Consider the following 17,002-nt stretch of genomic DNA (forward strand, 5'->3'; position numbering starts at 1 on the left):
GAACACAAGCAGAGGGAGATGGAGAAGCGGGCTCCCCGCCGAGCAGGGAGCCCGATGTGGGGCTCGATCCCCACAATCATGACCTGAGCGGAAGGCAGACGCTTAAGGACTGAGCCACCCAGGTGCCCCATGGAATTTTCATTCTTTACAAGCTACTTTTGCTAGAATGAACAGCCTTCTGTCTATCCTGCTCCCCTAAGCCTTAGGGCCTAAGGTAAATTGCTCCCTTACACAGCTGAAATCACCAGGCTGTGATCTCTACCCTAGAGCACCCCAAAAAAGCCCGGGGCCCAGCCCAGACCTTATAGGATGTGCCTGACAGAACTCACACAGAGTCACAGATTTCGCTTAGATTTGTTACCAGTACTGGTGCATTAACCTGGATGGGCTACAATGTCTGTGGGTGTACATACAGTCAACTATACATAATTCAGGCCCAGAAAGTAGCCAGACTCCCTTCAGATCTTGACCTCCTCTTGGAGCTTCGCAGTAGACTCAGGCCTCTGTCAGATGTGACTCATTTTGAAGATCCCCCAACACTCAATTCCTTGACCTCCCATCATTTCCCTGGCAGGGTCAATCCTAGACCTTGTCTGCCCAAAATTGCTCCTTCTCTAAATTCAAACTCTGAAGTTGTATTCTGACCACCATCTTCCATCCTCCCATGTGGCCTTAGTTTCCATCTTGCCTTTAACTGCAGGAAGACCTCCAGTCTTGAAGATGAGTACTCTTACCCATTCACTCAGGAAACTATTCAGCATCTACCAGCTGCTTTGTTCTAGGTTCTCAAAGCGTGACCTCCAGGTCAGCAGCATCAGCGTCTGGAAGCTTGTTAGAAATGCAAATTCTTGGGCCCCACCACAGACCTACTGAATCAGAAACTCTAGAGTGGGGCCCAGCAATCTATGGTTTAATGAGCCCTTCAGGTGATTCTAATGCTCAATCAAGTTTGAAAATTAGTGGTCTAGGTCTTAGGTCCTCTTGGCTTCGCTGGATCCCAACATCGTTCCCACTACACTCTCATGGCAACCTACACTTCACTTGACCTTCCCAGACCTCTCATTTTATCAAACCCCAAATGCAGATCAACACAGCCATCTGTTTCCCTCATTTGTTCCCAAGCTGCTTAGAGTAGTCTACACTGCTTCCACTTCTACTAACTTCTTAGCCCTCTGCAATTTTGCTTTTGAAACTGTTTCCCTAAAGTTCTCTACCACGGAGCGTTCATTCAGTTGCAACTGAACTTGACTTGTGTGAAATGGAACTCAACATCTTCCACTTGAGAATATCCCCTATTTTCATCCTCCCAGGGAATACCACCAAGCTAAAGCATGGAGTTTTGGGGAGAGTTATCTTTGACACCTGCTTTTACTCAGTCCCCATATCCACCCTGTTCAAGTTGTCTTACTGGATTTCTGAGATGTTTAAGGTCTGTTCTATACTCTTTATACTCCTAGAGCAAACCTTGCCTCAATTCCCTTGGTCTTTTGCTTAGATTCACGTAAAATTTTTCTAACTGGTTTCCAAGTGTGTGGTCTATGTCAGCTCCATTTATCCTCCAGACTCCTCACTGAGCAGAGCCTAACTTGAGGCTTGACACGGGGGCTGGATCCCATGACCCTGAGATCATGACCTGAGCCGAAAACAAGACTGGGTCACTTAACAGACTGTGCCACCCAGGTGCCCCAGACTCTTGATCTTGGGGTCATGAGTTCAAGCACCATGTGTGTAGATTGTACTTAAAATAATAAAATCTTTAAAAAAAAAAACTAAAAGGTTTTCTATGCTTAGACATCACATTTATATATATGAACATAATTTCTGTCACATTTGTAGTCATATCCAACATATTATTTTGCTGGGGGTTTTTTTCTCCTCAGAATGTGTTGTGGGTATCTATGTTAGCACATAGAACAGAAATACTATCTATATCCCGATGACTCTCAGATGTATTTACATCTTCAGCTCAGACTTGTCTTCTGAACCCCAGACTTATAACAGTTATCTGTTATAACTGCCCTGATGTCTCACAGATTCTAAATATTTTATTTATTTATCAGAGAGAGAGAGCACAAGCAGGGGAAGTGGCAGGCAGAGGGAGAAGCAGGCTCCCCACTGAGCAAAGAGCCTGATGAGGGACTCAATCCCAGGACCCTGGGATCATGACCTGAGCCAAAGGCAGGTGCTGAACGCACTGAGCCACTCAGGCGTCTCACAGATTCTAATCAGAACTGCTCAAACATGCTCCTCCCGCAGGCTTCCCCACCTCACCATTCTCCCCAATTGCTCAAACAAACAAACAAAAAATCTCAGCCTCACTTCACCTGCATCCAATCAGTCCTGTTGACTTATTGGTGCTGCCTCCAATCTACATCTCAAATCAGCCTGCTTCTCTCTAGTTCTCTGGCTGCTGCCCTAGTCCACCTGGACTACTGCATCACCTCCTAACAAGTCCTGTTGCTCCCATGTGTGCCCTCCTAGCAGCCGCTGCCAATGAGTGGCTAAGCAGAATTTAAAAAATAAGGGCACCTGGCTAGCTCAGTCTGAAGAGCATGAGACAGCTTGATCTCGGGGTCGTAAGTTCGAGCCCCATGTTGGGTGTAGGGATTACTTAAATAAAACTTAAAAATAAATAAAATCAGGTTCTGTTACTTTCACTATACTTGAGAAAAAAATGTAAATCCCTTATCATAACCTAGAAAGGCCCACATGGCCTGGTCCCTACCTCCCTCCCCAATCTCACCTTGGGTCTTTCTCCCCTAGCTTACTATATTCTGTCCTCTGTGGCCTTATCCCCATTCCCTCAATAGGCCCAGGTGAGGAGGTCCCTCCCTCCCAGGCTTTGTCCACTTTGTTCCCTCTACAAAACACTTTTACTCCCCATTCTGCAGCCTGGATACTCATTATCCAGGTCTCAGCTAAAATCTCTTAGAAAGGACTTCTCTGGGACGCCTGGGTGGCTCAGTCGTTAAGTGTCTGCCTTCGGCTCGGGTCATGGTCCCGGGGTCCTGGGATCAAGCCCCAGGTCGGACTCCCTGCTTAGCAGGGAGCCTGCTTCTCCCTCTCCCACTCCCCCTGCTTGTGTTCCCTCTCTGTCTCTCTCTCTGTCAATTAAATAAATTAAAAAATCTAAAAACACAAAACAAATAATGGTTGCATAAGTGAAAAAAAAAGGAGCCGAGGGTAGGAGTAGAATATGCTATTAGAGGGCAAAAGAGGCAAAGGCAGGTTTCTCTCAGGGCTGCTTTTTCCACAAAGGCTGTATTGTTTTGTTCTTTACTTCTGACCTGTTACCTTTGGGATCCACTTGCAACTCAGACCAGACATGGACAGGAATGTAGGCAGGGATAAGGATGTGCAGAGGAGGTGGACAAATTGAGGCCAGACCAGATGGAACTAGAGCTGAGGACTTGGGACCCTGTCCTTCTTCCTGGGAGCTAGCTAGACCCAAGTGGTGGTGGAGGCGGGGGGAGGGGGGGGCTCTGGCTGCACAGTGCTGGGTGGGCCCAGAGGGAAGGACATGAACGACCTGGTCCCTCTACCCACTCCCCCATATCACATAGAGATTAGCATCCAGAGGGTCTGGGAGGAGAGAATCACAAAGCACCTGCAAGTGGATTAGGGAAAGGCCACTCTCGTCTTGCTCCAACTGGGCACCTGCACGTGTCTGTGCTGTCTTTTCCTTGGAACTGGTCCCTTTTTCTTCCCATCCCCTCGCTGCTCCCCAGCCTGCCCCTGCGCCTCCTCGGAGCATCAGCAGCACCCCACAGAGCCCGGCTGGCTTTGGGCGCTTCCGGACAAGTAGTGGCTGTTCTTTTCTAGACCTGGGAAAAAGACCCAGTGCTAACTCCTCCTGTGAGAAGCCTTCCCTAGCTCCTCCAGACAGAGCTGATTGTTCTCTTCTCTGTGCTTCCAGAGAATATGGAATGTGCCTCTTAGAGAAGTTACTAGTGACAAATCATAGCAAACAGTGCGTTCTTACTACCTAAAAAGCCCCACGCTAGGCTTTGTGGGGCTGGACATAAATGTGCATTGTCCTCACTGGTTGCTGATGTCACTGTGGGTGAGCCCCTCTGGGCAGGGGCTATATTTTATCTGTGCTTAGTTCAGTGGTTCTCTGCCCCGCCAGCCTTAATGCCCTAGGAATAGAGCAAACGATTTGTAAGACTGTCTTTACCATCTTGGGGCGCCTGGGTGACGCAGTCGGTTGAGTGTCTGACTCGGTTTCAGCTCAGGTCATAGTCTCGGGTTCGTGGGATTCAGCCCATGACAGGCCCTGTGCTCAACATGGAGTCTGCTTGAGATTCTCTCTCCCTCTCTCTCTCTACCTCTCCCCTCCACACACACACTCTCTCTCTCTCAAATAAATACATAAATCTTTAAAAAAAGACTGTCTTTACCATCTTGAATCTTACTGATAAAATAACTTACCAACACATGTAATTTTAAAAAGGTCGATATAACACTTTAACTGTAATATAACAGAAAAATAAAGGGAGAGAAATTTATGAAATACAGTGTATTTCAGTGGATAAACTAGACTTGAGAATATGAGATGGTTGGAAATTTGCACATACCTATGGTGAGAAGAGCTTAGATTTAAGAGAGGATATTCAAATGACTATTGAAAATACTTTTTCTTTATATTGGCTGTCCTGATATAACTATTTGTCCGTGTAGCATCCCCGAGAGAACAACAGATACAAACACAGACTCATACAGCCGTGTGGTGTCGCTGACTTAAAAATTAGAGCAGCTTTGCTGTCAGTGAAGTGATTTTCTGAAGTGGCAAACAACTCTTGGTAAACTTCCTAACCAAAAAAAAAAAAAAAAAGCACAATTATTCTTCATTTTACAGAACAGTTGCATTCCTGAGAAGTTCAGTATATCTTAAAATGATGCAACAAATACTTTCTGCTTAGGTGTAATACCAAGTTAGGTTCCTGGCTGAACTCCTTGTCTACGGCCCCAGGTATAAGGGTCAGTTCTTCAAGGTCAAAGGCTGCCTTCAGCATGGAGGATATCCGAAGCCCTGGGTTCTGAGGGTGGAGCTGTGTTTCCAGGCAGGACTGGGCTGGGGGGGTGGGCGAGGGGGAGAGCAGGAGAGGGAATGAGAGGCTAATGGGAAATTCAGTATTGTCTTCAAGCACTGTCTGAATGCCTGGGGCATCTGGATGCAGCTTTAAACCTTGTTCTTTCTCCCTCAGCCCACGGGGCTTCTCCATATTCCCCTCGGATTTGAGGCTGGCACCTGGCCCTGCCCTGGATACCAGCTCCTGCCACCAGGAAAGCCCCAGCAATCCGGCTGGGATCTGAAGCCTCTGAGAACTCTGAATCCGCTGCTGCTCTGGCTTCTCCCGAGGGCGTGGTGGAGACAAACAGCAAGGGGGATGTGTCCGCATCTTGGCTCTAAGTTCCCACCCTTTGCTCAAAATGGTTACATGGAGAGGAGAATGAGGCTCGAACCTGACTATCCCCTTTTCCAAAATAGCTCTTTCCTCTTGCCCTTCTCACTGCTCCTTCTTGGCCTGCTCGGAGGGTCTTTCTCTCCTTCAACTGCCCCACAATTGATGTCTTTCCTTAGGCTGCTTCCCACTGTTACCAGTTGATTACATCCCCTCCTGTGAGTGGCGGGCTGCTATGAGCTAGCATCTCCCAAGATTATCCTCATAATCCAGAAAAATGGGAGTGGCTCCAGGATCCTGAAGGGAGTGGAGTATTTTCTTCCTTTGAGGAAAGAAGAGCATGGGCTCCCTTTGCTGCACACCAGGCCAATGGTGTCCATTTCCAGCCTCAGAGCTGACCCCCGCCCCCCGCCCCATCCCCATCCTCAGAGACCACACACACACACACACATACACACACACACACACACACCAGGCTGCTGCAGGTAACTTTAATAAGGGATGGGCTGACTCCTGCTTCTTGGATTTAAAGGTCAAAGAGGAAGGGCATCACATCTGTAAGAAAAAAAGAGTCAACGGAATCTATCTGCCCTCTGCAGCTGCTGTTCCCTCAGCCCGGACCCATCTCACAGCAGATGATCTACTTCTTCTCCCTCAAGGCCCAAGTGCCACCAGGTCTCCAGAAAAAGGAAAAGCCTCCTTTGCACATGACCGCTCATACCATGCTTCTCTCGCAGCGTGGCCACCACTTCCCCAGGCTGCGGGCTGTGAGGCCAACTGCACCTCAGTGGTTTTTCCATCCACCCCCTGGACCTCAAGGCCATGCCTGTGTGGGTGGGGTCCCACCTCAGGCAGGCACCACGCCAGGGTCTCGGGCCACTGCCATGCTCCGCCCCCCCCCCCCCCCCACGGCGTGACCCAGCCTCCCTCCCTGCACACTCAGCCTCGAGTCAGGATGGCCGGGTCCCCTCCCCTGGGCCCCTCGCGTGACAGGGCCTCTCACCTGGCTGGCTCATGCACTGCTGGATACTTTGCAGACGCGTGGAGGCCAGCGCGCGGGCCTCCTCTGCAAAGCGGCGGTGTCCCTCCTCGGTCAACTTCCAGAGGCAGGAGCGGGGCCGCACGCTGGCCCCAACCTGCATGCTGACCGGCACTTTCTCAAAGCTGTCTCGGAAACAGAGATTGTGACGGACAGTATTCTTCCAGCCTTCCGGGGCCGTCCGGAAAAAGGGGAAATGTTGTCTGTGGACAGGGAGGAATGGTCAGGAAAGGCACAGTTTCTTTGGGGGAGGCCCTATCTTGACGCTCTTGTCCTCCCCCAGGGCCCAGGAGCCCCGGCCCCTCTCTCACGGTGGGGAATGGCAAGCTGGCCCAGAAGAACGGCTCTTTGCTCATGGAACCCGTGGCAAAACCCTGCCTGGTGCGTTGCTTGTGCAAACCCTCATCTTTTAAACCCAGTTTATTGTTCCCATTCCCAGGCTCATTTTCCTCCTTCCCTCTGAGGGCTCAGGACTGTGACTTGCGACGCGAACAGAGCAGAATCAGGCTAACCAACTCCTGCAAGAGGAATCCTGGTCAAGGAAGGACACCACTTGTGGATCAACATTCTGAGACTCTCCTGCTAGAGGGAAAAGGTCGGAGAAGCTCCTCACACCCATGTGCACATGACTCTCAGAGCTAAATGTAAATCCCTTCTCAACTGGGCACCCCTGGCCCCTGGGGGTGCCGGGAGCTGTGGCCGGCAGTCCAGCCCAAAGGGAAAGCATGTGAGAAACTGCTGGGGAAACCAGACTTTCTACTGGAAAATCCTGACAGGGACGATGGGAGAATTTCTGACCCAGGTGAATTTATGTTTTAAAGAACTAAGATACAGGGGCGCCTGGGTGGCTCAGTCATTAAGCGTCTGCCTTCGGCTCAGGTCACGATCCCAGGGTCCTGGGATGGAGCCTCGCATCAGGTCCCATGCTCGGCGGGAAGCCTGCTTCTCCCTCTCCCTCTGCTGCTCCCCCTGCTTGTGCTCTCTTTCTCTCTCAAATAAATAAATAAAATCTTAAAACGGTTGGATTCTTTTAGATGTGGAAGGGAGTGGACGCGGATATCTTCCGGCACACAGGATACGTGGACACACATTTGGGGACACCCCGGAAGCAGCGCCTGGGAAAGGAGGCCTGGAGCACACTTATCCTTTCAGACGCACATGGTAAACCAAGGCAGCAGCCCAGGGCCACGGGCAGACTGGCCCTGGCCCCCTCCCCTCCCCCTCCTCACAGGGCCCCCCGGTGGCACATACCGAGTGAAACTGTAGATCTGTTGCACGTTGAGGCCACAGGGGGAACTGTTTCTTAATGCCAGTGCAATTAGGTGGAAGTAATTGAGGGGGGGCCGGGACCAGAGCCTCCCCTCCTGGCTGTTGGCTGGCCGGAGCCTCCGACTCTGGAGGGGGGCCCTTTTGTGAGGGGACGGGAGAGCCACAGAGGAGCTGTCATCCTGGTCCTCAGCCTCCTCGTCTTCTGTGAGCTAGAGGAGCACAGAGTAGGAACTGGTCCTGACTCCACCGCCTCTACTCCATGGGGTGCGGTGGCAAGGACGGGGGGTGGTTTGGGCCACTGCCTGGGCTTCTCCCCAACCCAAGGGTGCACGGCTAATTGCTGAACCCATTCACCCTTGGTTAGCCCTAAGCAAACAGCCCTGCCTACAGCCCAAGTCCAGTCCACGGGCCCAGAAATTCCTACCTCCCAGGGGCTGGGGGAAGAGGCAAACGGCTTCCGCTTCCGAGGGGGAGACTGCTCGCTGGAGGAAGGCAGCGACCCTGACCCCGGCGCTGCGGCCTCCGAGGAGCAGCTGGCGAAGTCTTCCTCTTGTGGGGGCAGCTGAGGGGAGGGGAGCGTGCTTGGCAGATCCTCCCACTTACGAGGTTCTGGGACCTCCAGCTTTCCAGGGGGAAACACGATGTTGGGGTTTACCCACATCCACAGGTTGGGCTCAAGGGCTGGGCCTGTGTGGAGAGAAAGGAGGTTGTGCGCCAGAGCTCCCTGGCTCGGGGCGGGGGGGGGGGGGGGGGGGGCTGGGCCGCACGGCCATGCCGGAGAACCCACTCCCCCCTACTCACCATCACCATCATTATCAGGGCTGGCTGTTTTCTCCACGGGTACTTTTGGTGGCTCAACTATTCGGAGTCTATATCTGGCAACTGACAAAAAGAAAGGTAGAAGAGGGTCAAAACGTCCTAGGATTTCCACTGTGGCCCCAGGATCCTGGGCCTGGAAGTTTCTCTGAGAGATGGCTGTGGGCCCGCCCCAGGGCGTTAGGACACCATATTTGACCTCTCTGACCTTCTCATTCTCCTCACTCCACACACACTGTCCCCTGAGCGATCTCATGAATGCCTGTGACTGTGACTTCAGCCACCATCTATCAACTCAGGGCTTCCAAATCTTTCCCTCTAGCCCAGACTTCTCTGCTTGCCCGTAAATAGAACTGCCTATGGGAGGTCTCTACTATGTAGGCACTTCGAACTCAACATTTCTAAAACTAAACTCCATCTTCCTGCTCTACCTCCTGTATTCCTTGCTTCGGCAAGTGGCACCACCACCTAGCCAGTCCTTGAGGCCAGAAACATGCAAATGTTCTTGACTTCTTAACTCTTCTCTTTCCAGTCTAGCTACACCCAGTCAATCCCCAAGTCCAGCCATAACCCGTACGGCGTTTATCTGCTTTTCTCTAACTTAATCCTGTTGCAGTGGGAGCATCTTCCCAAAATATCAATCCAATCTTGTCACTCTTCTGCTTAAAAACTTTTTGATGGCTTTCCATGAGGGCCAAACTGAAGTTCCTTGAGATAGTCTACAAGGCCCTGGCTCCTCATCAGTGTTGTCATTCCTCCCAGGCTCTCTCTACATCTCCAACACACCACACTCTAGATCCCAGGCCTTCCCAACAAGCCGTTGTCTTTGCCAGAAACACTGTTCCCTTTTCCTGCTGCCCTAGTTAATTGCTAGGCACCCATCACATTTCTGGGTTTTTTTAAAGATTTATTTATTCGAGAGAGAGGGAGTGTGAGTGAGTGGGGGGAGGGGCAGAGGGAGAAGGAAAGAGAATCTCAAGCAGACTCCCCGCTGAGCACCGAGCCTGATGTGGGGCTCAATCCCTCGACCCATGAGATCATGATCTGAGCCAAAATCACAAGTTGGATGCTCAACCGACTGAGCCACCCAGGTGCCCCCATCATGTCTCTGTTCATTTTTTTTTTTTTAAGGTTTTATTTATAGGGGCGCCTGGGTGGCTCAGTCGTTAAGCGTCTGCCTTCGGCTCAGGTCATGATCCCAGGGTCCTGGGATTGAGCCCCATATCGGGCTCTCTGCTCCGCGGGAAGCCTGCTTCTCCCTCTCCCACTTCCCCTGCTTGTGCTCCCTCTCTCACTGTGTCCCCCTCTGTCAAATAAATAAATAAAATCTTTTTTTTTTTTTTAAGATGCCTGGCACATGGGAGGAGCTCAGTTTAACTGGATGAATGAGTTCATAGCGGGCTAAGAGTATTTCAAGTGTGTATTAGAGCTATCTGCTCGGCACTATGCTGGCTCCTTGGGATTAGGGGGAACTATTTCCACCCCCTCCATGGGCCCCATGAGTGTCATCATATGGCAGTTGAATCTAGGTTTTTATCTGGAAAATGATGATACACTTGGAAAACTCAGTAGTTAGAAAGGATGCCCATCACATTACTAATAATGTTCAACACAGTATTTGAAAAGAAGAAAAAGTACAGGTATTTCTTTTTTTTTTTTTTTAAGATTTTAGTTATTCATTTGCGAGAGAGAGAGAGAGAAAGAGTGAGCACAAGCAGGGGGAGCAGCAGGCAGAGGGAGGAGCAGGCCCCCCACTGAGCAGGGAGCCTGATGTGGGACTTGATCCCAGGACCGTGGGATCATGACATGAGCCAAAGGCAGACACTTAACCGACTGAGCCACCCAGGCACCCTGAAAAGTGGAAGAAGTAGAAAGAGATATAAAGTTGGAAAGAAAAAGACACAACTACCATTATTTATAGAAAAAAAGAATGTTAAGATAGAAACCATACAAAATCAATATACAAATTATTAGAACCAATAAGGGCCCAGCAAGTTTGCTAGATATAAGAACAACATACTAATAAACACTGTTCCTCCACAGTAGCATGAAGAAAATATACTAATAATTAATAATAATAATAATAAAAATTATGTTATTTGGTTACAGTAGCAATCAAAATTATAAATTATCTAGGAGTTAACCCATCAAAGAATGAACTAGACCTTCATGGGAAAAAGATGCAATCACCATTTAAGGACATAAAAGTTCTGAATAGGGCGCCTGGGTGGCTCAGTTGGTTAAGCAACTGCCTTCAGCTCAGGTCATGATCCTGGAGTCCCAGGATCGAGTCCCACATCGGGCTCCCGGCTCAGCGGGGAGCCTGCTTCTCCCTCTGACCCTCTCCCCTCTCATGCTGTTTCTCTCCTGCTCACTCTCTAATAAATAAATAAATTAATTAAATTTTTAAAAAAATTCTGAATAAATGAAGACATGATACATATTATAAAGACCCCAACTGCCCTCAAATTAATCCATACATTTTTATGCAGATATCATAATACCTAAAAATTAAAATGTTCTGCATAGTAAAACCACGAAAAACAAAAAACATCGCTAGACAATAAAATAAGCCAAAAAAGAAATTTTCAACTCATAAAGTTCTTAGCTCTCTTGTAGATAGACAACCTTTCAGTTATTGATGTTGTAGGAGCTAACAAACCTATAAATGGGCAAAAGATATGAATCAGTATTCACAAGGAAGGGATATCTGAATTACTAACAAGATGCTCTCAGCCTCACCAGTAATAAGAACACAATAAAATAATGAGATAACACTTTATATCAAACTGACAAGAATTATAAAAGCAGATAATACCAAGTGTTGGCAAAGATGCAGGGAAATAAGAATCCTTCCTCACATTGCAGATCTGAACAGCCACTGGTGCTTCCATACTGAAGGACTGATCACTACACCTGACAGTCTACTCCTGGGTATGTCTATTCAAGTCAATACAGGAACTTTTATGCTAATCTTCCTTGTTAGGATCAGTTAGGTGTAGAGATTGATTGATTCAACAAACAAAGAAACAAACTTAAAAACAATACTTCACCCATCGTTCCAACTAACTCCCTCCCAACTAGCCTTGGATACCATGATATCACCAATCCATTGATCCACAGCTTTGGAGTACGCTTTGGTAGAGCTGGATTTATTCAGAGTTGTGGTTTGGCCAAGCAAGTGCTCCAAAGCCAGCGAGTGTCAAAGGGATTGATAGTGTTTGCAAGAGAGAATACGTTTGACCATGGGATTCCAGGTTAAAGAGGGGAGACTATCCAGGGATGGAGAACAGTGAAAGTAACAGGGTCAACAGGTTGGTGATCTCAGGCGGGTCAAAGGATAGTGCTGCTGTCGGTCTCCCTCCCTCCCTCCCTCCCTGGCACTGATGCTCTCATGTCTTCTCAAGGACAATGTTGGTTCAACCAACCACTCCTCTATTTACCGTTATTTGTGTGTGTTTCTGTTGGATCATTCTCATCAGCATTCAAGTATAATGTTAATTCTCTCATCTTATTGAAAAGACCTTCTTTTGTCCCCATTTTCTGTGCCAGGCCACTGCACCATGTTTTTGCTTTCCTTTGAGGCAGAACTCCTAGAAAAAACCCCCTATTCTTTCTATCTCCGCTTCCCCTCCTTCCACCCTTGAACCCTTGCCAATCAGGCTTTCATCTCTACCACCCCACCCAAACCACCATCATCATGGTCGCCAATGATGTCTGCTGTACTAAATCCAATTGTCAGTTTACGTCACACCTGACCTCACAGGGGATAGTCCTCTCATCTGACCACTCCTTCCTTGACACATTTTCTTCACTTGCTTCTAGGAGACCACGATCTCTTGGTTTTGATTCTCAGTGGTCATTTCCTTAATTTTGGCTGGTTATCTCTCTTCTCTCCAGTATCTTTACAATGGAATGTCCCCAGGGCTCATGCTTGGTTCTTCTCTCTTTTCTTCTCACTCCTTAAATGCTACCCACATACCAAAGACTCTCAAAATACACCTCCCTCCAGTACTCCAGATTTATATATCCACCTGCTTACTCAACATTTTTACTTGGAGATCTAAAAAGTATGCCAAACTCAGCATGTCCCAAACAGAATTCCTGATCTTCCTCCCTAAATCTGTCCTACCAGAAGCTTCCCCTGTCTCAGCATGAGGCCACTCCATCCTTTTACTTAATCAGCCAAAACTTTGGAGGAATCATGTTCTAATCTCTCTTTCTTACACTATACATCCAAATCCATCAACGAACCCGGATGGTTCTGCCTTCTTGGCCACCACCCTGACCCTCTAGCCTACCACCATCTCTTGTCTGGATTACAGTAGTAGCTTAGTCTACCGGCTTCTTAGCTCCACATTTACAACGTACTTTCAACACAGCAGCCACAGTGATCTTTTCAGAATATAGATCATGCAGGATTAGTTACATAATTTGCAGGGCCCAGTGCAAAATGAAAATGAAGGGTTCCTTGTTCAAAAATTAAAAATCTCTGGGGCGCCTGGGTGGCTCAGTCATTAAGTGTCTGCCTTCGGCTCAAGTCATGGTCCCAGGGTCCTGGGATCGAGCCCCGCATCGGGCTCCCTGCTCGGCGGGAAGCCTGCTTCTCCCTCTCCCACTCCCCCTGCTTGTGTTCCCTCTCTCGCCGTCTCTCTGTCAAATAAATAAAATCTTTAAAAAAATGTTTAAAAAAAAATTAAAAATCTCAAGACAGTGATAGCAGAACATCGAACCAAGTACCAGCCCCCTATGCAACCACACGGCTCACACCCTTGGGAAGCCTGAATCACGTCGCTCCTCTGCTCAAAACCTTTCAACCATGCCACATCTTACTGAAAGTCAACCCCAAGGTCCTTAAAGTGGCACATGGGCTTTTCCGGATCTCTGCTCCACACCCTGTGAACTTCCCTCTGTATTTAACTCTGATCCAGCTTTGCTGGCCTCTTTCCCGTGCCTCAAACACCCCAGGCATATTCCCTCCTTAGGAATTTTACCCTATTTCTTCTGCCTGAGAAACTTTTCCTCTAAATATCCTCTTGGCTCACTGTCTCACCCCCTTCAACTCTTTGCTCCAATATTATGTTCCCAAGGAAGCCCAACCTGATAACCCTATTTAAAACTGTGGCTGCCACCACCTCAACCCACAACCACCACCATTCCTGAACCCTCTTACTGTGTCCTTTTTCCCCATCTTAGTTGTCACCTTATAACATACTATTTATTTTTTATGTGGACTGTCTGCCCCCAGTGGAATGTAAGTTCCATTTAGACTTGTCTGTTTCGTTCATTATGTATTACCAGGGTCTAGAACATCGCCTGGCAAATTGGAGGTGCTCAATAAATATTTCTTAATCAACAAAGATATTGGAATTCGTTAGCATTACTTATGGTGGCAGAGAGTTGGAGACAATGTAGGTCTCCATTAGTAAGGAGAACTAAAATGCAAAAGGTAGTATATGCAGATGATAGAATACCACCCAGCCATCAGAAATAATGAACCAGATCTTCATTCAGCAACCAGAGTAGCTCTCAAAAACAATGCGAGTAGGCAGGGGCGCCTGGGTGGCTTGGTTAAGGGACTGCCTTCAGCTCAGGTCATGATCCTGGAGTCCAGGGATCAAGTCCCACATCCCGCTCCCTGCTCAGCAGGGGAGTCTGCTTCTCCCTCTGACTCTCCTCCCCCTCATGCTCTCTCTCTCTCAAATAAATAAATAAAATCTTAAAAAAAACACACAAAAAAAACAATGCAAGTAGGCAAAAAAAAAGCAATGTTCATTTAGTAAATTAAGGTCACCTATAAACATAAAATAACGTTAATTGTTCTCAAAGATACACCTATCTAAAGAAATTAAAACAATTAGGGTAGATACAAGGGAGTGTGGGAGGTGAAGGAAGGTGGTGTGGGGGGGTGCATTGAAGGGGGACAATAGGTTAATCCAAGCACCTTGCGGGAACAGATGGCAATAATGTACCACGAACTAGGAGGTGATCACCTCCACTCTCCGCCCTTGAGGTCCCAAGAAAAAGTCCTCTTTTTAAAGATCACGACGGTCACCCATCCCTTCAGCAAATATTGAGCACCTCTAGGTGTCAGCCAGCGTACTAAGAGGGGGCTACAGCCTCGAACAAAACTGATAACTTTTTTAAAAAACTGAACGAGTGAAATGTGTGTTGTGCCAAATGGCGGTAAGCGCCATGGAAAAGGGCCACGGCGAGGCCTAGAAGGTTCTGGGACTCAGCTGGCAGTGGGGCGGAGGTGGCAGGCAGCAGGCGGACGGATGCTGGGGCCGGACCCGCTGCCCTCAGGGGGCTCTCGGTGGAGGCCTGCCTTGCCCCCGGCTGGGTGGGAGCAGGGTGGGAGCAGGGTGGGGGCGGGGAGGGGGCGGGGAGGGGGCGCCGGCCCGGCGGAGGGGTGCCGGCCCCGAAACCGCAGCCGGCTCCAGGCTCGCCGGCGGGACCCGAGGGTGGGGGCTGGGGCCCGGGGTGGGGGGCGAGCGCCCCAGCGCCCCGCGAGGACCCCACCCGCCGCCCGCCACGCCCCTCCCCCACAGCGCCGGCCACTCACGGTTCTGCTCGGCCAGGGGCAGGTGCGCCGTGGTGAAGGCCAGAAAGGACTCGTTGCCCATGTCCCAGTCCAGCAAGCCCGGGACCTGGCCATGGAGGCTGGCCCAGAGGTCGAGGTGTTGGAGTTTCAGGTCCACCTTCAGGGAGAGGAGAGGTCGCCCGGCAGGGGGTGGGAGACTCGGAGACACTGAGGCTGAGGCCTCGCACCACTTCCTCAAAGCCCCGGGCTCGGGCTCGGATCCGGTTAGTTGGCGCCAGCTCAGGTGTGAAGAATCCCCAATTTGACGCCTTTAATCGCCTCTGGCCTCCACCGGCTACTCTCTGCGACCTCTCTCCTCAACCCCTTACACTTTGATTTTGGGGCTTGGGGTCCCTGAGGGTACCGAAGGGAGGGATCCCAGGCCCTCTTCCCCCTCTGTATTTGCACAAAGCTCTGCCTGTGTTTAGTAAGTTTCTCTACCAACACCACTGATGAATGAATGATCCCATGATAAAATTAATAGCTACTTTCTAGAGGTTCTGATAGATTTCATGGCTTATCCAAGATCTTACCCATAGTACTTGGTGAAGACAGGATTGGGGGGCGGTTTTTTTTTAAGATTTTTTTTTAGGGGCGCCTGGGTGGCTCAGATGGTTAAGCGTCTGCCTTCGGCGGCGGGCATGATCCCGGGTCCTGGGATCACGGCTCCTTGGTCAGCCAGGAGTCTACTTCTTCCTCTGCTTCTCCCCCCAATTCGTGCTCGCGCCCTCTCTCTCTCAAATAAATAAATACGATCTTAAAAAATAAATAAAAAATAAAGATCGTATTTATTTATTTGTCAGAGAGAGAAAGAGAGAGCACAAGCAGGGGTAGCTGCAGGCGGAGGAAGAAGCAAGCTCCCCGCTGAGCAAGGAGCCGGATATGGGACTCGATCCTAAGATTCTTGGATCATGACCTGAGCCAAAGGCAGACGCTTAACCTACTGAGCCACCCAGGAGTCCCAGGAGAGTGTTTTGTTTTTTAATTTGGTTTTTAAAGATTTTATTCATTTGAGAGAGAGAAGGAGAGCGAGAGAGAGAGTGCACACAGGGTGTGGGGGGAGGGGCAGAGGGAGAAGCGGACTCCCTGCTGAGCAGGGAGCCCAACGCAGGACTCCATCCCAGGGCCCTGGGATCATGACTTAAGCGGAAGGCAGACGCTTAACCAGATGAGCCACCCAGGTGCCCTAAAATTTAGTTTTTAATCATTTCAAATTTACAGAAAAATCCCAAGAATAGTATAAAAATTCCTGTATACCTGAATCCTATAATTCACCAATGACACCAAGTATTAACATTTTATCACATTTTAATTTTTCTCTCTGTATATAAGACATTTATTGTATTTTTCTGAACTATCTAAGAGTAATTTGCAGACGTAATGCCCTTTACCCATAGATACTTCACTGGGTATTTCCTAAAAACAGGGATATTAGCATATATAACCAGAAAACCAGAAATGAGACCATTATCAAAACCAGAAAATTTAACATTGACTCAATACTATATTTAACATACAGATCCTATTAAAATTTCACTAATTGTCCCAATGACGTCCTTTATATAAATTTGCTCTCTGGTCTAGGATTCAGGTCAGGCTCACGCAGTGCATTTCATCTTCAAGTCTTTTGCTCTCCTTTCATCCCAAGCAGTTTCTCAGCCTTTTTAATCTTTCATACCATTGACATTTTGGGAAGAGTACAGGCCATTTATTTTGTAGAATGTCCCTTAGTTTAGCTTTGTCTCATGTTTCCTCATAATTAGGCTTGTGCATTCTGGGCAAGAATATCATATGAGTGATGTTGCTTCCTTCTCAGTAACTCACATCAAGAGGCACACGATGTCAGCGTGTCTCATTATTAGTGATGTTAATTTCAATCAGTTGGTTTAG

The 17,002-nt window shown here is 48.7% G+C and overlaps 1 protein-coding gene across 1 annotated transcript; it reads right to left on the reverse strand.

Annotated features, from left to right (window-relative positions):
- Positions 1 to 5,931: 5,931 nt before the first annotated feature.
- Positions 5,932 to 15,155, reverse strand: FOXR1 (forkhead box R1). The gene is made up of 6 exons (XM_078059195.1): positions 15,095 to 15,155; positions 8,521 to 8,595; positions 8,138 to 8,400; positions 7,696 to 7,922; positions 6,409 to 6,647; positions 5,932 to 5,960 (listed from the first exon to the last, which is right to left on the reverse strand). The coding sequence occupies exons 1-6, from the start codon at positions 15,153 to 15,155 to the stop codon at positions 5,932 to 5,934; spliced, it is 894 nt and encodes a 297-aa protein (XP_077915321.1).
- Between the last annotated feature and the right edge of the window lie 1,847 nt (positions 15,156 to 17,002).

The sequence above is a fragment of the Halichoerus grypus genome, chromosome 11, assembly GCF_964656455.1.
Source record: "Halichoerus grypus chromosome 11, mHalGry1.hap1.1, whole genome shotgun sequence".
NCBI classification, from domain to species: Eukaryota; Metazoa; Chordata; class Mammalia; order Carnivora; family Phocidae; genus Halichoerus; species Halichoerus grypus.

Excerpts from the sequence above, each read along its gene's own strand:
- FOXR1 (XM_078059195.1), bottom strand. The coding sequence starts at position 15,155 with ATGGGCAACGAGTCCTTTCTGGCCTTCACCACGGCGCACCTGCCCCTG. Across the intron at positions 6,648-7,695 it reads CAGATCTACAGTTTCACTCG|ACAACATTTCCCCTTTTTCC; the intron begins GTATGTGCCACC and ends CCCTGTCCACAG. Across the intron at positions 5,961-6,408 it reads GCAGTGCATGAGCCAGCCAG|ATGTGATGCCCTTCCTCTTT; the intron begins GTGAGAGGCCCT and ends TTTTTCTTACAG.